The sequence below is a fragment of the Xenopus laevis genome, chromosome 5S (assembly GCF_017654675.1).
Source record: "Xenopus laevis strain J_2021 chromosome 5S, Xenopus_laevis_v10.1, whole genome shotgun sequence".
NCBI lineage: Eukaryota > Metazoa > Chordata > Amphibia > Anura > Pipidae > Xenopus > Xenopus laevis.
In genome coordinates this window covers 85,075,110-85,101,782 of record NC_054380.1, presented here as the reverse complement: position 1 = coordinate 85,101,782, position 26,673 = coordinate 85,075,110, and the positions used below count along the sequence as shown (strand labels likewise).

General features: G+C 40.2%; 1 protein-coding gene across 1 annotated transcript in view; it reads left to right on the top strand.

Annotated features, from left to right (window-relative positions):
- The first annotated feature begins 283 nt into the window (after positions 1 to 283).
- LOC108717439 (M-protein, striated muscle) overlaps positions 284 to 26,673 on the top strand; it is a 146,592-nt gene continuing 120,202 nt past the window's right edge. The window contains exons 1-3 of the mRNA XM_018264690.2: positions 284 to 385; positions 18,150 to 18,278; positions 20,448 to 20,567. Of these exons, the coding sequence (XP_018120179.1) occupies positions 18,172 to 18,278; positions 20,448 to 20,567 (227 nt within the window). The 5' untranslated portion in view covers positions 284 to 385; positions 18,150 to 18,171. The remainder of the gene's footprint in view (positions 386 to 18,149; positions 18,279 to 20,447; positions 20,568 to 26,673) is intronic.

Sequence of the window (26,673 nt, the reverse complement as noted above, 5' to 3'; positions counted from 1 at the left end):
AATACCTTCTTTTATTTTGAAATATAAATATGATCCTGGAAAATATACTTGAAGATATATTCCAGCAACTGAAGCAGCAAATACAATATATAGAGTAAGCTGTTTAAATAATGTACTGTATATAATGTTTACACAAACACTAAATATGCATATTGTTTTTGAGATTGGAGACACATTAAAACAGCTTTCAGAGTGACCTACATTTTTTGGGACAACCACTCCATGGCTTCTATATATAGCATCATATCTTCCCATAAATGGGGTGGAAGGGCAGAAGCATTCCTATACCGATAGATATTATTTTTGTTTTCATTAGCCTGAGCCTGCTTACTTGCTTAACACAGACCCTACTTGCCTGCCTGGAGGCTTTTAGTTCTGCTCACTGGTAAGTTTATTCATATAAATGGGAGAGGGTTCTAAATCTCTACTCTAATGTCCTTTGTTCTTATATGCACAGAAAATAAGGAACACAAGTCATTAATTCATCTGAAATGTTCTTTGCTGTTTGACTTGTAACTTTACTTGTAACTTTACTTTTGTTCTTATTGTAACACAGTAAAAAAAATCAGTATTTTGATTTTTAGCAGAGAGAATATATATATATATATATATATATATATATATATATATATATATATATATATATATAGAGGAAAAAAACACACTGCTCAGGACTTATAGAAATTAAATGGATTTTTATTTGAGAAAGGATACAGCAGCCTAAATGTCAGTATGTGCCAATAAAAATCCATTTAATTTCTATAAGTCCTGAGCAGTGCGTTTTTTCCCCTTGATCTACAACATTGGATTTTTCTGAAACCAGCACCCAGGCTTTAAGGATTTTGTTTTTCGGGAGTGCCAATAATCAAATGTTGCTATATATATATATATATATATATATATATATATATATATATATATATATATATATATATATATATATATATATATATATATATATATATATATATATTAATAGGTTTAAAGGTTATGCACTGTGTGGTAATTTGTTTTACTAGAAAAGCAGTTTCTTAAAAATGAAATGACCATGTACAGGTTTAAGAAAATATAGGTTTAAGGGCTAAACTACAAGGACATTTCCTGGGGATCATCGGCCTGCAAAATGTTGCAGGCGGGAAAACCATGTGATGTATGTATTATGTCATTCTGTTGTTATTCTATTGGGCGAACTTCAGTACCTGATACAGAATATGTAGTTTACCTTTGTGATCACCAAGTAAACACTATGGGGCAAATTCACTAACCACTAACGCCAGCAACGGCTTTGCTCACAGTGCAACACTTCGCCAGGCGTAGATGCGTCTGGACAACGCTAGTTCACTAAAATCCGAAGTTGCATCCAGGGCGCCAAGCGCTGACGAAGCTGCTCTAGCATTACTGCACCAATCGAAGCGAAGTTGCGCTGCCATTGCGGCAGGAAGTTAAAGTTCAATAGTACGTATATGTTGGGGGAAACATTAAAAAAAAAAAAATAGAGTTGTTATATTGCCCTACACATGAGCGCAGTGTATAGTTTATGTGCCATATGTTAGGAAATGTAGGAGGGAATCGGGTTACCCCAAAATAATTGTACGCTCTTTTACAGCCTATCACCCTGAAAAAAGGAAAAGACGCCAGCGTTTTTTGGGACTTAGAAAAATTTCAACTAAATTTTGAGAAAGTCTTATCTACTCTATCCGCATCTTAGTGAATTTGCGTATTTACGTCCATTTGCCAGAGCGTAAATTTGCCAGGCGTTAGAGAGCAAAGTACCACTAGAGTCTATCTCCTTCGCTACGAAGTTACTTTGCTGGTGAATTTTCGCCAGCATTAGTCACTTCGCCCTTTAGTAAATTTGCCCCTATAGGGTCAGATTAGGGGTTTTCCCTTGATCTATTATGCATGACTTGCCACTTTATGGAATTTGCCTGGGCAAGTTTTACATTTACCTGATATGTGTAAGAAACCCCAATATCCCTAAACCATTTGTTGACATTTTACCAGGCACTGATACATCTGATTGGATAGCCCCTGGTCCTAGATCATAAAACAATTTTGCTAATATATATTTTTTTATGTTACATTATAACAGAAGTGGGAATTTCTGTATTGAAAGAGCAGGTTGAATAATGTCCTTCCAATATGGAATACTATATAAAAAAAAGTTCTATTTAAATATATTTGCATTCATAATTATCTGATAATTTTATACAATGGTGGCAGTGAGATTTAAGGATACAGGCCTCATCTCTTTCTTGCTCACTTATATAATTAATGCTATGCAGTGAGTGAGGGAAGAGACTGGGCCTGTGCAGTAGCAATTTCAATTGTACTGCCCTGACTCCTGTTTTATGCTGCCCTTCCTGGCATTAAAGGACCAGTAACATAAATTTTTTATTTTTTTAAAAAAAAAATTTGAATAAATAAAAAAACTACAAAGACATATTAAACTTTTAAATCAGTCTTTATTAAGAAATAACTCACCTAAACTCTGCTTGCACTCCTCTTCAGAAAAGGCGATCCAGCGATCCATCGTGCAGTGCTCGATTTCTCCTCCCTTCTTTCCTACTAGGAGATAGCCAGGGAGGAGAAATCGAGCGCCGCATGATGGATCGTCGCTGTGTCGCCTTTTCTGAAGAGGAGCGTAATCGGTAAATTATTTCTTACTAAAGACTTAGCGATTTAAATATTTAATATGTCTTTGTGTTTTTTTTCCATTCTATACTAATGATTTCTTTTTTAAAAAAATTAAGTTACTTATCCTTTAATTAATGCTGAACCTGATGTGTACCCTGTATACAAGCATAATAAAAAAAAACTATTTTTAACACTTATCCATGTTAGAAAAATACTTAGGAAATAGTACAAGATTTAAAGACTTTAAAGGAGAAGGAACATCATTTATACTTGGGGTGCCAAAAGTAAGGCACCCCCAATTGGTTGTATTTACCTACCTGACATTTGGGAAATTTGAAGAGCAAAAAAGATGATCGATCCGTGAGCTCGCTGGCAGTACCCTGGGCCGGTGCAGTTTTCTGCTGATAGGAGCGCCAACCCGGGGTACTGGAAGCGAGCTCACGGATCGATTTTCTTCTTCACTCTTCAAATTTCCCGGGGCACGCAAATGCGCAGTATAAAGAGACAGATGGCTTTTTCGTTAACTTAACTGTGCATGTGCAGCTGCAAGAAGAAAGAAGAAACAGGAAGAGGATTGCTCCGTGGAATAACCCCAGTTTTCTGCTGATAGGAGTACCGTCCCGGGGTTTCAGGTAAGTAAATACAATCACTTGAGGGGTGCTTAACTTTTGGCACCCCTAGGTTTAAAAACACTTTCCTTCTCCTTTAATAAAGTAATACAGTTAATAAAGCACTCCCTGTCACACAGTTTGCAGCTCAGCCAGCATGCAAATGAATAATGTCACTTTTTAATGACATTAATCTCATGTGGTGGCCACCCTTAATATGCTGTAAAGAACAGGGAGATTCCTTGAGTGAACATATCGGTAATCCAGAAATAGCTATCAATCAGACTTTTAGCTTTCATTGAACTACAGTTCTTCCCCTTTCAGAAACTGAATAGCTGAGGGTTTTGGATGGAGGACATGCCTGTGTTGTTCTGTGGAATAAAGTTCTCTCATCTAATAACTGAGTGACTTTCTCTTAGGGCAACAGACATCTCTATCTCTGAGTGTAAATCAATCATGTTTAATTAGAAGTGGTATTCTGTATGGCGAGACTGAAGGTTGAAATGCAAAGAGCAAATAAGAAATGTCCACTTGATGCTTGACATGTTTGTGTAGTATCCTACAATGTGCCTGGAAGTGCTCCAAGAACAATGCAGATTTGTTACTATATATAAAATGTGATAACGTGGTGAGGTGTCAGTATTACTGACATATGTGGCACTTAGGTGCTTATCTATTGCAACATTGTATGCAAACTTCATGGAGAAAATTATTCCTTTTCAGATTCAGGTTGTGCTATATTTACTAATGCAAACTGAAGTTCAAATTCTATTGAAAAAGGCACTTGGCCCATGCACTAGTGGAATTCACACATGCCTTGAAAAGGTGTTACTTCCAAGGGTCCTTTTACTTTTACCACGCTGACAACTGATGTGCACCTAAAGTGTTGTACGCCAATGGTGTTTCTGTTGCCAGAAGCATCTGTGCTCTGTAAATGACATGATTTGCACCCAAACTGATCAAAACACATTTTTTAACAAACACAATTTTTACTGGCACCTGCAACTATACCGGGATACTTCTTAATAACACTGCACCGCAGGTAAAACAAATAAATAATGCATTGCATGTGAATTTCACCCCTAGCACTTGACACTTATGTGCCATTATGGATATAGAGATTGTAGCTCAATAAACATGGCTGCAACCATCTAACGGTTTCTAACCTAATGCTAGTAGGAACAGAAATATTGAGCTCCAGTGCAGGAGATATTAAACACTTGCAACCATTTTCTACCCAATTTGGAAGTTACTTGGGATTATTTACAAACACTATCAGTAACCCATAGCAACCAATTAGTGATGACCTTTTTTCAGCCAGCTGCAGGTTGAACAATGAAAGCAACATTATGATTGGTTGCCCAGTGTTTATAAATGTGCCTTACTGTGTCCTTTGGGGACCCAAATAGCATAATATATGCCTATTAATGATACTTTTAAAAACTATGATCAATTCTACTTACACCTGCAATTTCTACATACTGTTTTATGTCCAAATATCAAGCTATGCTTTAATGGAGAAATGAACTTAAAGTCATAAATGAAAAAAAAATGGATACATTTAAGAAAGAACATTTTAAAATGTAGTAATCTTCAATACACTGCTACAGAGATGACATGCATTAGCCAGAAACCTGAAAGCTCTGAGTTACAGGAAGGACATTTTAAGCAAACAATTCTTTATTATACATTTCTGAAAAATTTATCCTTTTTCTCTGCTATAATAAAACAGTACCTTGCACTTGATAGTACAGGTATGGGGCCTGTTATTCAGAATGCCTGCTACTGTTTTATTATTACAGAGAAAAAGGAAATCATTTTAAAAAATTTGGATTATTTCGATCAAATGGAGTCTATGGGAGAAGGCCTTTCTGTTATATGGAACTTTCTGGATAATGGGTTTCCAGATAACAGATCCCATACTTGTATCTACCTAAATCAATATTGGTGAACTAAAATGGATGTAAAATTTTGCACGTATTGATGCTGTTCATTAAGGGTACTTTTTCCCAAACATGCAGGGGTTATTTAATAAGTATTTTTGAGGTTCAGATGAAGCCTAGTCGTAAAGGGTATGTTTAACTGTAACACAATCACTCTGCAAGTTACCAGATGCACAAAGCAAGTGGCATTACTGACCTATGGCAAATACAGCGAAATATTCATGGCAAGAGCCATGTGCTGAGCGACTTGTGCAAACACAATGGAACATAATCACTTTCTAGTTTCACTTTTACAAATCAGCCGTTTGCTACAAACCGTGTGATGTATGAATGCAATTTCTACTTAGCGCAAAACATGGGAATTCAGCATAATAAACATCTCCTTCTGCTTATAAAGAAATAGGGCTCTAAGGTTTATTGTAGTTATTATTCAGAAACCCTGAATCCCTGCACAATCTCCTGTATTCCTTCCAGTCTGACTTTGATGGAAAGCATTCATCCAGCACTTAAATGATTATTTATGTAGGAAATAAATGTTTAATATGTGAACAGAAAAGCTGGGAATTCCTTATGTTGTCAAGCTGTATTTTAAGTAGTTTTTGGAGGTGAAATATCAGAAAGTAGGTTGCTTAAAATTATAAACAATAAACAGAGTAGTAAAATAACTGCAGTAACAGTCATTTGTGATAGAAATTAAAGTTGTTTCCTTTGATTAATGATATGCTAAGAGGGTAGTATTATGAAGTCTGCTTTTGACAGCTGCCACAGGGATTAGAATTCTACTTCTATCTCACCAATCAATAAAATATCACGTGGGACAGAGACTGTCCTATCCTCAATGGAAATGTATATGGATCAAAGCTTTCACCTTTATTAGAGCGGTGAGCCAGTACAACACTTATGGCCCTACTAGTTGTAGAGTTTTGTAGGTTAGTTTCTAACCCCCATAGCAGTGGTTGGTGTGAGTAAAATCACTATTTGTAAGAGTAACCTTTAAAACGTCTTTATGGGGTGATTGAGTTGTCTGAAGGGCACTGTGAAGAGTATTTCTTAGGTATGGCATATTTTTACATTTTTCTTAAATGTTTTGTTCATACATTTCTTTATCAGGGACCTAGTGTCTATGATTGAGAGCACATAGGGATATGGTCCACTTCTCCACTGTTTTGTAAGCAGACGGACAGAAGTGGATCCCTCTATCTGCTTCGGTGTGTAGCTCCACACAGCATCACCTTGAGTGCAGCTACATGGATTGGAGACGAGCCCGAAAATAAAAGTGAAAGCATCAGTCAGTGCAGCTACACACAGGGGCTAATCTGCTTATCTCCACCAGTGTACAAAATGCAGGCATAGAGTATGTCCTGTGTGTCCTGCCTAAGGGGAACATTTATTAAAGAGCGATTTTTAGGTGGAAATTGGCCAAAATGACAATTCGCAAGTTCTCAAGTGAACGATCGTTAATCCCCAGATTTAGGAAACTGTAAACTACATTACCCTTTTTTGCCAAAGTCTACTTTTCCTGGTTCAACCTGGCTACATCCTGAACATTAACGTCAGTGATATACTGTAATATCCTGCATTCCAAAAAAGTAATAAAAAAAAGACAAAACACTGGAGTTTTTTCATATATAAATGTGGCATTATGTTTACAAGTAGTAACTGTTAAACTTAAATATATTTTATTTACACTTTTTTTAACCATTTGAAGGTCATTTTTAGAACAATAGAAGATCTCTTTTGTCTTTATTTTGCTTCCTCAGGCATTTTTAATAATAAGTAGCCACTTCACTATCACTAATAAAGACATACATATGACCTGTAGCCCTCATATTTAAATTGACATAAGTGTATGTTAACAAAGTTTCTTTAGGAAGAAAGTAGCTTGTCCATAATCTGTTTGCATGGGTGATGTCTGGATGCTTTGGATTTCACCCATACGGGGTTACAGTATGTAATATGGTGCATAGTTTGCTATAGGTCAGTTCACCTATAGCAACCAGTCAGTGGGGCTCATTTATTAACACTGGGCAAATTTGCCCATGGGCAGTTACCTATAGCAACCAATCAGTGATTAGCTTTTTAAAGCCAGCTGCAAGTAGAACAATGAATGCAGTAATCTGATTGGCTGCCATGGGTTACTGCCCATAGAAAAATTTGCCCAGTGTTGATAAATGACCCCCAGTGTGTCCCCATGGAAGGGAAACAGAAGGTAATGAACAGGGACAAGGGCTGTGTTAAGCTAAAGTTCTATTTAAAGTATTTCAATTGTATTGTAATATGTTAGCATAATAAATGAAAGACAATTTCCAAAATGTTGTACTATGCCCCAGATACTGTAACTGTAAGTAACCTTTACTACATTCAAAGGTGCTATTCATGCATACTGGAGTGGAGTGAGAAACCACCTTATAGGGAGAAAGTAAATAACTGTCTAGGCAACATATTTTGAGAGGCAAGGTCATGTTGTGTCTATGCTGTCTAATAGAAAGTGACAGGTCTTTAAAATGATATTGAAGCAGATGCTATAGCAAATGAAGAACAGAACAGACATTATCAAAGATGACATGTAGCCATTGACCCTGAGAGGTAAGAATGATAGTGTATGTTAGAATCATGAGTATATGTGTATATTAGTTGTATCTGATATAAATGCTGTAATACATTTTCAAATTCACTACTACCATATTAACTACTACTCTTGAATATTTTAACGGGACCTGATAGATTAGCTTTATCTATCCTGAATGAAAATACAAATAAAAGCAGGGCCATATTTTTTTCCCAAATACAAAAAAAAACACCACTCCCCCAGATGCTGTGGGAGACTTAACACTTACCACTTAAATCCAGCAATGGACATCATACCTTACATTGGGGGTCTATATGGTCAGGTGCCTAGGGTGGCACAGAACATTTTGTATAAATACATACAATAACATACCACCTATAATATACCCAATACATTGTGAATACTGTACTTAAATAAACTGGGTCATGCCTTACAATTTTGTTGCTTAGGCTTTGAAATGTTGATAACATTTTATTTAATTTAATAAAAACATGTAATTGCAGCTTAATCTGGCCATAGACGCAGATACAGGCCGGATTTGTGGCGAGGCCACAAATGCCCGGGCCTAGGGCGGTGGAATTTTAGGGGCGGCATGCCGCCCCGCTGCATTGTAAACTGCATTGGGAACTCCGAGTTCTATTCCAATGTGAGAGCGTGCTTGTGTCAGGGGGCAGATGTACGTGCGGCCGGTGGGCACTAGGACCCGGAGGCCTTGGGGCGGTGAGCAGGGAAATCCAGCCCTGCGCAGATATAGTCATATGAATCAAAGTTTCATACACTTTTTGAACTGTGTTTGGATCATCCCAACATTTTTCGTACCATGTCGCTCGGTCGTTTAGTCGATTGGACAGGTAAAACATTTCTGTTTCTTGATATATCAATGGGTGACTGTCACGGCTATTTGTTGGACATAACTTACATACGATTGCTGTCATGGGCAGAACATTGTCTGATTTGTTCTTTTACTACTTTATGTAGTCTGAATGGTTAGTGGGAGGTAGGAAGATTGCAACATACGCTTGTTCATCACATACAAGGCTAAAATCTGCATGTCTATGGACAGCTTTAGTAATAAAGTACCTATAATCTTACCTTTCTTGTTCTCCCATAGGGTAGGCGGTAAGGACAAGATCCCATTGCATCCTGTATCCTCAGTATCTGACGTGCAACTTAGGGGATGAGTAGGGGGATGACAAATGCAGATATAGGGATAACCATGGGTATCTGCTCCTCAAAAGGGAGGGTAATTCTTTTAACAAGGAAGACAGTATGGATTGTGCCCTTTTTTGGACTAAATGGCCCCTTATATCTTATCATATGAACTCCCTTAGGCCCCGGACACACATGGGTATTTACCAAGCGTTTTCGGCATGGTCCGCGATACAGTGAACTTTAGAAGTAATGTTTAAACTGAAAGCATTTTCTGTTTAAGCATAAGTAAGACATGTACTATATATGCAATTCCTTACATTACTGTGTAACAGAATGAGATTTCATATGGTGTCTTAAAATGCAACATTCTGTATAATTGGAGAGAATCCTTGCAGAAAAACTCTTGCATAACATTTATAAATTTATAACATTATAACTTCAACACAATCCTTAAGGGGGCAATGTAATTACATGTGCATTGTCTGGTTCATATCTAGTAACCAATAAACATGTAATACTGGTCTCACACAACAAACCAGTTAGTACTACCATCGGTTGCTATAGGTTGTTAGAATTGATATTGATATATTGATTAACATCTCTTACCAGTGGCATAAATAACGTCCCTGAGGGGGAGGGCCCCCATGTTTGTCTGCAGGGGGCCCCACAAACTCTAGCTATGCCACTGTTTCCCACAAAATAGAGTGGCTATTAGTTGACAAAATAATGTATATTAGATGTGGATTGAAATATTATATTTATCCCAGATGCAACCTACATTTTTTTGTACAAAAGAAGGGAATGAAAAAGGCTGGCCAGAATTTCATTGCAATGAGCTTTGTGCTGCAGTATGTGTTGCCGAATACAGTTACGCTCCAGGTCAAGATACATTTAGATCAGTCTTGAGAGAAGATTTACAGTAAAATGCTGTTTTATATTAAAGTCTTATAAGCAGTGTTGAATGAAAATGGCAGCTGCAAAATCACAGTCACTATTATGTTACATGACTCGTGGGAGTAGAAAATAACTGTGTGTAAATCCATTGAGCATTCATGTCCCATTAAAAGCTCTAGAATCAGGCATCCTACAACACAGTCTTGTGATGGACTAAAGATCCATATTTGGATTTCGTACAGTAATTGAAATAACCAATATACAGAGAGTTATATTTAAACTGTCATGTTAATCAGTGTTTTCTTAATCTAATACATTTCTGAAATTTTAACAAAGGTTATTTTTTTACTGTATTTTTTATAACAGTTATTAAACTGTTCTACTAATTATAAGAACTGGTGATAACATATTACATTATTATTATTATTAGATTCTAGAAGGGAAAAAACCTCCCCATCATCAATTTTTTTAACTGTTACCTCCCCAGCCAAATACATCACCACTGTTTTGCCTTACCGCCAAGTTGTGCAAAAGGGTTTGGCGCAGCAATTTTTTTGTTATTTTCTGACAATATATAAGGCCAGCATCAGCAGAAACGGTGGCCAAAATACAGCCCTATATCTGTTATACTGGTGATAGGTACAAACATTGTTATCAAACAAATATCTGCAACCCATTACTCACTTTATTTCTTTGTGAAGTGGTGGATTTTAGGACTTGAAGTCCCTCTGCTTTCTGTAGTGAGTGGTGCACAGATTCTCTGGAAAGCAGAGAAATGTCAGGTCCAAGAATCCATCATTTTATGAAACAAGGTATGGAAGGGGATACATTTCACTGTGGTCCTTGTGATCACATTTACTCTATCACAGTTTTTTTGTAATCTGTGAAAGTTAGATATGTTCGAGTAAAAAATGTATTTTCATTTATTTTTTTTACATAATTCCAACTAATATTTTGTACTGTAATTGTGCTAATTTGAATGCATGTAACTACTCAATACTGATTACTGACAAAACCAAACTGGTTGGATTAGCTTGTTAAACCTTGAACTTCATAGGAAGGTGTGTCGAATCATGAGAAAAGGTATTTAAGGTGGTCAATTGCAAGTTGTGCTTCTGTTTGACTCTCCACTGAAGATTGACAGCATGGGATCCTCAAAGCAACTCTCAAAAGATCTCAAAACAAAGATTGTTCAGTATCATGGTTTAGGGAAAGGCTAAAAAAAGCTATCTCAGAGGTTTAACCTGTCAGTTTCAACTATAAGGAATGTAATCAGGAAATGGAAGGCCACAGGCACAGTTGCTGTAAAACTCAGGTCTGGCAGGCCAAGAAAAATACAGGAGCGGCATATGCGGAGGATTGTAAGAATGGTTACAGATAACCCAAAGATCACCTCCAAAGACCTGCAAGAACATCTTGTTGCAGATGGTGTATCTGTACATCGTTCTACAATTCAGCGCAATTTGCACAAAGAACATCTGTATGGCAGGGTGATGAGAAAGAAGCCCTTTCTGCACTCACACCACAAACAGAGTCACTTGCAAAAAGCTCATTTAGACAAGCCACAGTCATTTTGGACCATTTTGGATTGATGAGACAAAAAGTAAGTTATTTGGTCTTACCAAAAAGCGCTTTGCGTGGCAGAAGAAGAACACTGCATTCCAAGAAAAACACCTGCTACCTACTGTCAAATTTGGTGCAGGTTCCATCATGCTGTGGGGCGGTGTTGCTAGTTCAGGGATTAGGGCCCTTGTTAAAGTCGAGGGTCGGATGAATTCAACCTAATATCAACAAATTCTTCAGATTAATGTTCAAGCATCAGTCACAAAGTTGAAATTACGCAGGGGTTGGATATTCCAATAAGACAATGACCCTAAACACACTTCGAAATCTACAAAGGTATTTATGCAGAGGGAGAAGTAAAATATTCTGGAATGGCTGTCACAGTCCCCCGACTTGACTATCATGGAAAATCTATAGGATGATTTGAAGCAGGCTGTCCATGCTCGGCAGCCATCAAATTTAACTGAACTGGAGAGCTTTTGTATGGACAAATGGTCAAAAATACCGCCATCCAGAATCCAGATACTCATCAAAGGCTATAGGAGGTGTCTAGAGGCTGTTATATTTGCAAAAGGAGGCTCAACTAAGAATTGATGTAATATCTCTGTTGGGGTGCCCAAATTTATGCACCTGTCGAATTTTGTTATGATGCATATTGCATATTTTCTGTAAATCCAATAAATGTTATGTCACTGCTAAAATATTACTGTTTCCATAAGGCATGTTATATAGTAAAAGGAAGTTGCTACTTTGAAACCTCAGCCAATGATAAACAAAACAGCTACAAAAAAAGGGCCTGCTTGCTAGTAGTCCAATATTTGCACCTTAAGTCTTAAAGGGATTCTGTCATGATTTTTATGGTATAGTTTACATTTCTAAATTACACTGGTTACACTGTGCACTGTGGAACTGCTTTCTGATCGGCTATTGTTTTCTCCTACTCTATGAAACTGAAGGAGTCACAGTGTACATGGAGTGCTGTTCTTATACTGTATCTACAAGAGAGCTGTTATCTGGTTACCTTCTCATTGTTCTGCTAATGGGCTGCTGGGGGCAGGGAGGGAGGGGGTGATATCACTCCAACTTGCAGTGCAGCAGTAAAGAGTGACTGAAGTCACATGACTGGGGACACATGGGAAACTGAAAATATATGTCCCCATGTAAGATTTCAAAATCAAATGTAAAAAAATCTGTTTGCTCTTTTGAAAAACAGATTTCAGTGCAGAAGTCTGCTGGAACAGCACTATCAACTGATATATTTTGAATAAAACATGTTTTCCCATGACAGTATCCCTCTAAACTGTTCACCTTATTAAGAACTGAAGTAAGTATGTCTATGCCCCAACTCCTCACTGAGGACCCTGTGAGATTCCTTGTTCAAAAAGTAGCTCATAGGTAATTTTTATCAGTAAGGGGGACATTGTGATGTATTTAGGCCTTCAGTAGCTCTGCTCTGAAGTAAACATTAGTCCCAGACTATTCCAGTTGGCTATTGCTATGAATTCAGTTACTACCTTACTCTTTATCCAATAAAAAAAGCATTGACAAACCCTTTGTAGCTTTTATAATTCAGACAATTGTAAGTCTCTACGTTATTCTGCAGAAACAGAGGAATATGAGAGATGACTAGAGAGGTACATTTCCTGAAGAAAATGTGAGTGGTGCTTGCCGTGGCAAAACTCAGGCCCAAATCTGATTGGCTGTTGTTGCCCCGCCCTTTTTTTTCCTAATTGTGAACCACAGTCACTCAGTGACTAACATACCAAAGTTTGGGAATGCTGTCATTTAATGTGTAAAAATGGCAGCATTTCTATTTTTTTCTATTGAAAATCAATGAATGAAATTTGATTGGTTGTTGGTGGCTCCGCCCACTTTTTCTAAACTTGAAGTGGAAACCCCCAGCGACCACATTTGTGATATTCAAGGTCCCTGACATCAATACTGAGAGAATGGCAGCCTTCTTAATTTTTCCCATTAAAACCAATCAAAGAAATCTGATTGGTTGGTTTTGGCTCCACCCACTTTTCTTAATTTTAATCCCAGTCCCCCAGTGACCAACTGTGCCAAGTTTGAGGACCCTGCCATTAACCGTCTAAGAGCGGCAGCAGTTTAAAATTTTCCTATTTAATTGAATGGCTGAAATTTGATTGGCTGTTGTAGACTCCGCCCACTTTTTGTAAATTTTGGCTGCAGTCACCCAGTGACCCACGGTGCCAAGTTTGGGAGCTCTGGCTTTATTACTGTGAGAATTACAGCTGTTTACATTTTCTCATTGAAGTCAATAGGGAAAATCTGATTGGTTGTTTGCGGCTCCGCTCACTTTTTTGGGTCCCCAAAATAGGACAGAAAAGTCACAACACCCCATTCCCGAATAAGCTGAACGGTTTGACACCTCATTCATGGGTCTGCGACAAACTAATTATTCGATAAATTCCCCATTATAAGTCAATGGGGCAAATTTGGGGACCTCTCCTGCCCCGGGGGTAAAACTTATACCCTCGTGTGGGGTATCATCTGACACAGGTCGCAAACCTCTTCAAATGTGTTAAATTTAACGTTTCTACAAGATTCCCTCTCTGCGCTAGAATCCGTCAAAAGTTGGCCTCAATGTTAATCTATGGGACTTTTCGGGGTGGTTAATTGCCCCCGCAAGGGGCAATTAACCACCCACCCCTTAGAAAAGTCATACCACCCCATTCCCGATTAAGCCGCACGATTTGACACCTCATTCATGGGTCTAGGACAAACGGTGCGGGACTAGTTACGCGCCAAACTTTCATACGGAAGAAGAATAAAAATAAGTTTGCAAGATAACAGTAGTGATGCTTTGCTTCGCAAGCACCACTAATAAGTTTGCAAGATAACAGTAGTGATGCTTTGCTTCGCAAGCACCACTAATAATGTTACATACAACATACCCTGATTTTATTTTAGTTTGGATTAGATAGAGACTTTAATTGGAGAATGGATTTTCACAAATAAGGTACAGATGGGAAAATATTTATGTGAAAGATGGGCAGCTTTCAACTTTTCTTAACTTTCAGACTTGTAAATTTTTTCTCTAATTGTCCTTAAAGTATGAAGAGGGAAATCTGCTGAGTCTGTAGTTTACTCTTTGTATTATTGATGTAATCTGATACTATTGGTTTTGTTTTAATCCATTTTTATGCTTAAACAGATGAAAAAAATTCAATGATCTAACAAAGATTTAAATCATATTCCGACCTGTCAGATCATTTTGTATTCTTTTATATAGCATCCTTCATTGATTTAGCATTATATTTCATGAAAATGGGAGTAGTTTATTTCAGTGATATGGGTAACTGGTCTATTATATACAGTACTGTATATTATATGGATATGTAATAAACTCATGCAATAAATAAATATGCAAATCTATTCTTATAATTGCTGCTTATTGGTGCCACTGGCATTACAGTGATACATTGAAATGTTTAAGGAACCCCTATATCTATTATGTATAAGAAATTGTATTATCATGGCACTGCTAAGTGGCATGTACTTATTGTAAAAAAGTAATATTTGTAAAAACATATTTTTTTTTGTAATATCTGTAATATCTGTAGTTCTATAAAAATGTTCTCAAAATTGTGACTGCCCCTCCTAGGAGTTGCAAAGCAAATGATCATTACATTAGGGCAAGTTAATGCATATAAATTATTTTACATTTATTGCCATTATACAATATTGGGGGGCAGACCCCTATGGGTCCATGGGGTGGTCAGAGTCTTCAATGGGTATGTCCAGTCTGATGACCAGTTAGGATGAGTGTGAGATTTGGGCTAACACTTTTCTAGATATTCTTTTAACTAAGACAGAATGGCTATAAAGTGATATTTACATATTATTTGGTTAAGGGGTTATTGTCCCAATGATGTGCCTGATACAAAGACTTGACCTGAAAATGCTCTGTTCCAGTATTGGAGTATTTACACCTACTTGAAACAACGGTCCTATTTACTTTATACACTGCCATATACCCCCTCTATCACCTGTGCACTACTCACTATGCAAGGGGTTGCATCACACTGTGAGCCTAAGGGTGAGGTTGAGAAATAGTTTCTGTGACCCGTGGCATTATTGTTGCCGACCCACTCTGCTGCTGAGAGATATATCTTTTAAATTTACTGATGAACTGGGCACTCTAACTCAGTGGTATTCAAAATTTTTGTGGCCTTATGTGCTTAAAAGTATAACCCAGTTTTGAACCGAAATTCCCCAGTACAAAGAATGGCTACCAGCTTATGAAATACACAAACAGGGGTACAAACTGTAAATCATCCACAACCCAGATCTACATTATATAACCATCTAAGTTCAAAACGAGCTTGATGCATTTTGTGCATGTAGTCATAGGATAACAATCTAAAAATAATCTTACTATTTAAAGCACTATAAAGAAATCATATATTAAAAATAAAATGGTTCAAAACCAGACATGTTTATGTTAAACAAATAGTAGATAAACAAAACACAACAAATCAAAACAATGAAAAAAAAAAGAGTGGCCTTTCAAATTGAAAAAATATCCCATCACTCTGTTTACAAGTAAGAATCATGTGCTTAATAATAGCACGAAGCATTAAATTCATTGTTCATGCCTTAGGGCAGCCTGGTACCTAAATAAAAAATCCATTTGACTTTTCGTTTTAATAGATTAGTAAGTATATTGCCCCCACTGGGACCCAAGGATATTCTTTGAACAAGAAGTCAAATTGATTTTTTTTATTTAGGTACCAGGCAACCCTGAGGCAATAACAATAGCTCTAATGTTTCAGGCTATTATTAAACGCATGATTCTTACTTGTAAACAGAGTGATTGAATGTTTTTTCAGTCCCTATTTTTCTCTCTCCCTTGCCTGTTTTGTTTGGTTTAGAATAAACTTCTCTGTGAATGGTGTAGCATGTTTTGGAATAGACTGCTTTAAATACTAATTGCAACATCATAACATAGTAGATGAGGTTGGAAAAAAGATAGGTGCTCATCAAGTCCAACTTTTTCATACAGGAAACCTGGCAAACTATTAGTTGATTCAGAGGAGGGCAGACAAATTTGAAGCCTCTACAATTTGCCTCAGAGGGAGTAAAAATTTAGACCAGACTAGACCTGACCCATCCCAGGGGTTGATCCACAGATTGATAGTTCACATGTTAATATTAGTACTTTATGCATACAGCGTCAACATATTTTGCAGCATTTACAGACATTATACAACATTAACCTCTGTTCCTGTCCCAGTTACGCTTCTAATGTAAATACACTACTACTTTCACACACTATGAGCAATATTATCAGTATAGAATACTCAGTTTATTTGTTTGAGAAAGTTGGGGAGAACAAGCAAACTCCTTGGAAGCGATATACTGGCCTACATCACATTCTTACAAATAAACTTTTTCTACTGGATCTGGCTTGCGAAAGGGACCAATTGTATCTACTTCTTTAATCAAATAATCTAACTCCTATAAATGGTCTTGGTCATGTGCACTCCGGGATCCTCATCTAAATTGATACAAAAACGTGTGAACATTTAGCCAATTAATATGTAAAAACATGACCATAGTAGTCACTCAGGTAAGGTACAAGGTAAATCCAGTAAATAAACATACAGGGGCTAATTTATCAAAATATCAAGTTGGCCATTTTTCACAATTCTATTCTGAAACCTCGAAATAGTTGGGATTTTTTAAAGGAAGAAAAGTTACCAGAAAAAACTCAGCAAGTAAAATCTGGCGTGGTTGAATAAAAGACAATGGGAATATTTTGAAACAACTTTATTTATTTACTTTATTTATTTTCTCAGTTTATTAAAACATTTAAGATTTCCAGCCTCATTGAAAATGAATGGGACGATGAGATTATTTCCGCAAAAAAACACGCACAGGAATATTTTTTCTAAAGTCAGCTAGCATATCACAAAAAAAAGTTGCACAGCGTTTCTTTTTTGAGGCCGTGTTTTTTTTTTTATGAACTCAGATACATATCTGACCCACAATATCTGTTTTCAAACAGTATGCATATACAGTATGCCTTGCTATTCCCCAGTGGTGCTACTGTACTTCCACAGTTTGAATGTCAGAACACTATTTCCTAACTCTAGGAAGTTTTTTTCTACACCTTTCAGCAATAAACCTAAAAAAAAATATGTACATTTTATCTAATTGGTTTTCAATTCAACACACCGAGTTTAACATACTTTATATCTCACTGTTTGTCAGTTCCGAATTACCAGTCCAGAATTTTGGTGACCAAATGGAACTGGACAAAATCAATAGGAATAGAAATGCTTTACTTCATGACTTGATAATTTATTGCCCTGAAAGGCAACTTACTGTACATTTGCCATCTTTGTTGGCATATAAAATATATCATTCACTATTTGCCCCACATGAGTTTCTTTTTATTGTTGGAAAGCGTAACAAAGGTGCCATTGGACATTCACTGGAAAAATTAGTTCTATCAGGAGAATACATATGGGATTTGAATCTGTCATCTGCTCTCTGCTTAAATTCTATTGCCTTATTTAAGAAATTATAGTACCTGTATTCTATAGACATCATTTCTATATATATTGTATATACTGTATGTTTTATGATGGGATGCAGTGATGAATGATTTGCTAGCCTGCTTAATTAATAGCTTTACTGAAGAAAATGTTTACAGTAATCTTTGCTGCATCAAAAGCCAATGTTAAAACAACTGATTGCCTTATTGATCATCATTGAAATAAAACCAATTTTATTTTATGATCATTTTTGTAGGTATAGAGGTTGAGATACAACCATGTCGTCGAAAGGTGTTTCTTTCTATCAGAAGAGGCATAATCATTATGATCAATCATATCGCAACCTCCAATCTAGATATGTAGTCCAGGAATATTCTGCACAAAAGTAAGTACTATTTCTCTTCTATTTTAACAATACCATATCTTATAGTAATTAAACAGAATTGAATATTTTAATATGTAGCATACTTAGTACACTGTGTTCTATCCTATGCTAAGTACAAGTCCTAATGCATACAAACAACTGCATTGTGTAACTGTCTTCAGACTCATACTAGGCAGGACAGTATTATTATAATAGTAATACAAAGACTGTGGTCATAATGATCTCCCAGCTAAATTTCAAGAGCACTTACAGTGGTAGTAGTCCTTTGGCTACTATGTGATCTGTCTATTATTTCATTAAAAAAAATCCCCATTTTCTTATTATAAGGCATAAACATAGAATTGTTTCTGTTTTTACCTTTAATTCCTCCCCTCTACCATAATGAGGATAGCTTGTTTAAATAGATGATGAGCTCTGTATCAGCAAACCACTCTGATCTCCCAGTGACAGACTTAAGTTGGCCATAGACGCAATGATCCGATCGTACGAATCGTGGATTGCTGTCAGAGGTAGAACATTGGCTGATCGTTTCTTTTACTACTTTATTTGATCGGAATGGTAAGACTTTGTTCTGAATCGTTAGTGGCGGGTCGGGAGATGGGAAAGTCCGATCGTACATTGATTCGTACGATTGGATCTTTGCATCTATGGCCAGCTTAAGTCTTTGAGATAAAGAAGAATACATAATTGAGAGGATTTACCAGCATACTGGGAATTAATCAACTATATCCTCCTCCTCCCACAGTTGTTTAGAAGAATCACAGAACGTTGGAAAGTGAAAGAGGTCTCATTTAATTTGTTTAGTATGAAATATAGCAGACAACATAGATATTTCTGAATTAAAACAACAGGAAAAAAAGCATGTTGAGAGGAATGCCCATTCAATGGACAAGAAGGTATTCCATCCCTGAGTAATAGGAATAAATGAACCCATACAGATATAAGTAAAGCAGTCAGGGCAACATCCAAACCTGATGCCAAAGGTTCATGCTTATTGTTGTAGGGAGGCTACCCAGATTAGACTGCATTTTACTTGAATTTACTAGAATGGGTGATCCTCAGCTTGGAGATGTTGGAGACAAACATACAAAGATGCAAAACCTCATTAGGCCATAATGCATAATGGTTCATTCGCTCGTCCAAGTTAGATATCTTAGAAAATTGTCCAAATTTTAATTTGCCATTGTTTAAAGATCATCCCTTTGTATTCCAGTTACATTCAATACATAGATCTGAATAAATGTTTACAGTTGAAAAATTATATATTTATCAATTTAATATGAACATTTTTTTAAAATTATGTTTTAACGAATGTTGCCCATCTTTTAAAAAAAATAACTGCTCCTACTATACATGTTGCACTTACAAATAACTTTTTCATAATTTGATAAAATGTTTACTCTTTTCTGTTTTCTTTCTTAAACAAGTCTATTTTCTGACATTTTGGGTTGTCTTATCTTTCATCCTAGATTCATCCACATTACTTACACTTCTTTGGAGATTTCTTTCTTTCTATACACTGACAAGTGTACATTTATATACATATCCTAGTGCCAAGTTTGGACAGGCTGAGTTTTTAAAGAAAGCCCCAATTTCATACTACAAAGCTGTAATGGATGTCCCTTAATGCCACTGTCTTGGACAACTACAGGAACGTTTTGATTATATTTAAGTTAAAATACATTTGGTTGCGCCAGCTTAAGTGCGATGGGTTAATAAATGAGCCCCACTGACAGCTTTTTCAGACAGCTGTAAATTTCACAGTGAAAGCATTCATTTGATTGGTTGCCATGGTTTACTGCCCAGGTGCAAGTTTGTCCAGTGTTTATAAATTAGACCCATTTTGAGGGTAGGACTACATGGATGTTTTCGGCGCGATCCAACATGCTGCGACAAATAGTGACATGCTGCGTCTGCATCTGACAGTCGTGTTGCATCGGATCAATGCTGCGACTTGATTTCTATCTCTTACCTTATTTCTGTCGCATGTGACTTGTCGCAGGCGGTTTTGTTGCAGTGCATCGGATCGTGCTGTAAACGTCCATGTAGTCCTACCCTAAAAAGACATTTTTTCATTTCTAAGAACTTTTTTTAAAAGTAACTTTTGAAATTACTGTGTGCATAGTTAAAAAGTTGGAGTTTAACAAAATTTCCTTTCTGTTACTTCAGAAGAAGTGCCTCAACTTCTACTTTGAAAAGTTCAGCATCTTCCTCCATATCAAGAACAAAATGCATTTGTGGGGCTTATAAGGAGGTGCAAGACTATTATATCCCTGTATTAAAAAGAAGGTACATCATGCTGTGTACCATTCATAGACTGTTAACAGCATGACTCAAGCAATATATAGCTTCTAACAAATTAATGTATATTTGCTTTTTCTGATATTCCATCAATAATTAAATTACATTAACAATTTACACCTAACTTTAAAATATATTTCTAGCTGAATTGCACAACAGGGAGGGGGTATGTAGAAGTATGGCAATAAAAGTTGCAGCTAATTCAGGGAACATACAAGAACCAATGAAATGTTTGCTTCCAAACAGGTACAAGTAAATGATACCTGCTGCTTACCCTGGGTTCACAGACTTGGTTGAAATGGTGCAACTTCTATTACATATGGTGTCAAAATTAAAAAATAATTATTGGTGAATAGTTATTGGTCCAACATAGAAGTACTGATTCTGAAATGGCTGGTGCTATAAATGTGACAGCTGCTACAATAGTCAGGCTTCAGGCAGTTTATTCTCACTGCGCTTTGCTACTTAACGTGGGTGTGATCTGTGTGAGCTAATGATTCTCTCTATGATGCACTAACTTGTACTGTATTTTTGGTTTCAGAAAGAAGGATAAAACTTTTGCTAAATTCATAGCATGCTGCTTATATCATTTAATTAAAATCAACAGTTCGAAACAATGTGTTCAGATTCAGGGATAAATGCACTACAACTTTTTCACAGCAAAAATACAAAGCATTCTTTTTAGCAAAGCAGTGGGAACAGAAATAATACAAAAGCATGATTACACTTGGCCCCTAGAATTGTACTGATAAAATGAGATGAGTTTAGCGCTGTTTACACCCCATTATATTATTTTCCCAATCTCTAGCCAAACTCTTGGAGGCCTATTTATGACGGTCACATTTTAGTGGTTTTAGAGAGTTTTAAAATGACGATTACACTCTATGACTCTATAACCTCTATGAATATGAATTTATTAGACTATGGCATTTATTAAAAGATCAGAATATCAAAAGTATGAATGGAAAAAATGCTGTTAAAAAATTTCAATATACAAAACCCAAGTTTTGTTTAGATAATTACTATTGAAAAGAAACCAGAAAATCTCTTTAAGTCTGAATCAATTAAAACTGGTCCAATATGATCAGTGCAGCTCCCATTGATCTTGGACCTTCACAGTTTTTACCTGTAGTGTTATTGTTTTTTCAAAAAGCCCTTTTGTAGCAAGCCTAGGACAGGTGGAGCCGAAAGGGGTCATGACTGAGGGACAAGTAGAGAAATCTAGTGGGGGTAGCAGGTTGACATTATGGGAGTTGTAGTGTAAAGGAAAGCAGGGAAAGGGGGAAGGGTTTAGCCTTTAAATAGCTAGGGAGAAAGTGTGGAATTCGTTTTTACCTTGTGACTGCATGGGAAGGAGTTGGGGAGTTGTCACAGCTTTTGGCATAGTGGGGTTGCCCTACTGGGTAGCCAAAAAAGGAGGTGGAAGTGTTAAGGTAAGATTGGTGTTGGATAGGCCTTGGGCTAGGCTTAGGGCACAGGAGGCACAGTAGGCGAGGAAGTAGGTAGGGGAGGCTTAGCCTTAGACTGGAGAACAGGTTGTTAATTTATTGTTAGCTATTGTTAATTGTCATATGCAGCTTGATTTAATAAATCAAGCTGCAGCCTTTCCACCCAAGATGTTATGGTTGTGAATATTTACTAAGGGTATGTGGATGGGACCAGCATCAAGTCCAAGGATGCTTCAGAAGTAGGGATGGGCGAATAAATTCGCCATGGTTAAATTCGCGGCGAATTTCTGCGTTTCGCCGCGGGCGAATTTTTCGCGAAATTGCGGCAAAAATTCGCCTCGCGACTCGTTTCGCCGCGCGTCGAAATTTTCGTCGCGCGACGAGCCGCGACGCCGCTAATGCGCGTCAAAACAAAAAGACGCGCGACAAACTAAACATCACCCACAGCAGCCAATAAGATGTGAGCCATCCCTGAGCCAACCCACTGGCTATATAAGGAGCTGCAGAGGCGGCCATTACTCGTGGCGTTTCTGGTAGAGGTAGAGAGAGCAGGATAGTGAGAGATTTGTGTGTGATTTAGCTAGTGGAGTTTGTGTAGAGAGCTTTTTTTTTTTCTGAGTCAGTGCAAGTGGAGGTTGTGGATTTCAGTTTACTGTTTTCCCTCTTCTGCTTGCCTGCTCACCACCCAATAGCCCTTTTTAGGGCTAACTGTCTTTGTCTTTGTCTGTGCTGGTGTGTGTACTCCTTGTGGGTGCACACTTCTGCTGAGGGGATTTAGTTGAGGGTTTTATTTTTTTCTCCTTTCCTTCCCCGAAATATCCAAACCCCCCCCTTATATATATTTTTTTTTTTAAGTTTAGTTGCCCAATATGACGGGCCGTGGGAGAGGGGGGATGGGTGGTGGTGGTGGTGGTGGGAAGAAGGGTGGGTTAGGGAGGGGTGGTGGTGGTGGTGGGAAGAAGGGTGGGATAGGGAGGGGTGGCCGAGGAAGAGGCCGTGGTGCTGGCCGTGGGCATCCAACCCCACAACAGCCATGTGCCATGCCCAGTCTGGGCACTGTAAATCAGTCGCAGCACAAGCTGCCATCAAAGCAGCTGCCATCACAGCAGCAGCTGCAACAACAACAGCAGCAGCTGCAACAACAACAGCAGCAGCTGCAACAACAACAGCAGCAGCAGCTGCAACAACAGCAGCCGCAACAACAGCAGCAGCAAATGCCACAGCAGCAGGTGGCTGTGGGTCGCAGCAGCGGGGCAACTGGTCCACGTAGGACTGTGCCCGATTTTTTTGCCACTGCTTCGCGACCCATACGGTCGCAGCAGGCAGAGGCAGTGGTAGACTGGCTGACCCAGGCTACCTCATCTGCAGCAGGCACTAGTGAGCGGCAGGAGGTGGCATCACCTGCTAGCTCAGTGTGGGATGACACCCCATCCCTCTTATTTGATCCTGAGGTGGACTTGGGCCCAGACACCCTGGATCTTTTTGATGATCAGGCAGGAATGGGGGGGGCATTCATGTCTGATGAAGAGGAGGAGGTGGTCATGTCACAGCCCACATCAATAGGGGATATTGGGCAGGGTCCCCTTATGGCAGGGCAGCAAGTTGCTGGTGTGGGGTCAGACACCAGCATGCTGGATGTGGGTATTGATGCCATGTATGAGGCAGGGTCTGGTCTGGGGGAGGACGATGACAGGGACAGACCCTGGGAGCCGGCTCCAGAGGATAACAGCAGCAGTTCAGGGGGGGAACTGTTTGTTGTTGATGAGGATGAAGAGCCGGCTCCACCGACCACTGCTAGGGGGGGCAGGCAACAGGGCAGCACTGCGCCTAGGTCCAAAGCCTATGTGCGTACGGGTGGGGACCATCCTCAACCCTCCACAGCAGGCAAGGCAGTGGCCCGCACTTCAGCAGTGTGGGCTTTTTTCACGTGCCAGGCAGAGGACCAGGCAATAGCAGTGTGCCAGCTCTGCCGGCAGAAGGTTCGAAGGGGGCAGGCAGGGTCACATATGGGAACATCAGCTTTAAGTTCCCATATGAAACGTCATCACAGGATGACGTGGGAGCAGCACCAAAGTGGCAGGGCACCGGGTGGCAGTGGTGCTTCCTGTCCACCTCCTCCCATTCCTCAGGGAAGAGGTGCTAGCTCCCCAGACCCTGCAGCAGGTGAAGAGGATTCTGGGGCTCACAGTCGGAGGCAGCCACTGTGTAGCTCAGCCTCTTCTGCAGCCTCCTCCTCCTCAATGCGGCCCCTGTCCCGCCAGGTTTCCCTCCCCCAGTTCCTCAGCCGCAAGACGCCTCTCTCCCCCAGCCACCCCCAAGTGCAGAGGCTTAATGGCTGCCTGGCAAAGCTTCTGGCAGTGCAGCTGCTGCCCTATCAGCTAGTCGAAGCAGCCCCCTTCCGACAGCTGATGGCTTGCGCTGCCCCTAACTGGCGGATCCCCAGCCGCCATTATTTTGCCAGGAAGGCCGTCCCTGCCATCCACCAGCATGTGGTTGAGAATGTGTCCCTGTCGCTGGATCATGCTGTTGGCGGCAGGGTGCACTGCACCACTGACACGTGGACCAGCAGGCATGGGCAGGGGAGGTACATAACCTACACTGCGCACTGGGTCACCCTCATGAGTGCTGGGGAGGGTGCAAGCCGGGGCGCTCCCCTCAGGCTACAGGTGCCTCCCCGTGGGGTACAGGGCAAACCCCACATGTCCACTTCCTCCTCCTCCTCCTCCACTATGGATGAGCCACCCCTGAAGCGTCCCCGCAGCTACGCTTCAGTGCAGCACAGGCGATGTCAGGCTGTGCTGCAACTCCTCTCCCTGGGCGAGAGGAGTCATACTGCACCTGAGCTCATGGCTGCCTTCCAGACTCAGGTGCAGCGGTGGTTCACTCCCCGCCAGCTCCAAGCAGGTAATATTGTTTGCGACAACGGTCGCAACCTGCTGGCCGCCATCCGCCTAGGGCACCTGACCCACATGCCTTGCTTTGCACATGTCCTCAACCTTGTGGTGCAGCGCTTCCTCAAGAGCTACCAAGGGTTGGGTGACATGCTGGAGAAGGTACGTAGGGTATGTGCCCATTTTCGCAGGTCCCCCACCGCCAGCGCGTCTTTGGCACGGATGCAGCGGCAGCATAGTCTGCCACCCCACCGGCTCATCTGTGACCTGCCGACGCGCTGGAATTCCACCCTGCACATGGTGGAGCGCCTCGTAGAGCAGCGCTGGGCGGTCAGCAATTACCTGCTGGAGCACAGTGCCAGGGGTACTCAGGGGGCAGATTTGGGGTACTTTAGTGCAGAGCAGTGGCAGCAAATGAGGCAGCTCTGCCAAGTACTTGCCCCCTTTGAGCAGGCGACACGCTTTGTTAGCAGGGACAATGCGTGTCTTAGCGATGTCATACCCCTGGTGTTCCTCCTCAAGCGCACGTTGGATGGGCTGCTAGAGGAGGGTGACGTGCCTGAGGAGGAGGAGGAGGAGGAGAGTAGGCCCCGTAGGCAGGCAGAGGGGGCTGAGGAGGAGATGGTGCCCGATGAGGAGGATGAGGGAGAGGAGGACTGGGTGCCTGCGCAGCATGGGGAGCAGGGCACATGCCACCCAACCACCCCAGCTATTGTCCGCGGCTGGGAGGGTACAGAGCAGGGGCAGGTCGAGCCAGATGACCTGCTGCATCTGGAGGGCAGTCAAGAAGAGGTTGGTCGGGGGCACCTCTTTTACATGGCTGCCCATATGCAGACTTGCCTCCGAAGCGATCCCGGGTCTGTTCTATCAAAGACCGGGAGGATTATTGGGTGGCTACTTTGCTTGACCCACGGTACAAGGGAAAGGTGGGGGAGTTCCTTGTACCCAGCCAGAGAGAGAGGAGGATGGGTCAATTGAGGAAGGCTCTGTGCTCAAAATTAGTGGAGGCCTTCCCCCAGTCTGACACTTCTCAGGCCTCCACTACTCCACACACCCAGCAGAGACGGGGGCCTAGCAGCAGCAGCAGCAGCAAGGGCGGAGATCTCATGGGTGTGTGGAAGAGCTTTTTCGAGCCTCAACGGCCAGCAGCAGGCCCAGTCAGCACCCAAAGCCACCACCAGCAGCGGGTGGAGCATATGGTGGCTGACTACATGGGGTCAGTCAGCGTGCAGGATGCCATTCGCCCTGACGATGACCCCATGCATTATTGGGTCTCGAGGCTCGACCAGTGGCCAGAACTGGCACAGTACGCTCTGGAGGTGCTGGCTTGCCCCCCTGCCAGTGTCCTGTCAGAGCGTGTCTTCAGTGCCGCAGGTGGGGTGGTCACTGAGAAGCGGACACGGCTATCCACTGGCAGCGTGGATAAGCTGACATTCATTAAAATGAATGAGGCATGGATAAGCGGGGATATCCAAGTGCCCATTGCAGACAGCAGAGACTAGCCTCCTCTCCTCCTTCTCCTCCATAGATTTATCCTCCTCTCTCCATTGCTGCCCATACTCTCCTCCTCAGTGGTATTGCCCATTCCCCATCTGTCTGCACCTGCTGCCCTTGCTGCTGCTGCTGCTGCTGTAGCCTGCTACTAGCCCTAGTAGTACTGCTGCTGTGCTGCATTGTCTGCAATTTTTTTATGGTGGGGGCCTATCAAAGCTCCTACTGCTATCGTAGATACTACTGCTGCATTGTCGGCAAATT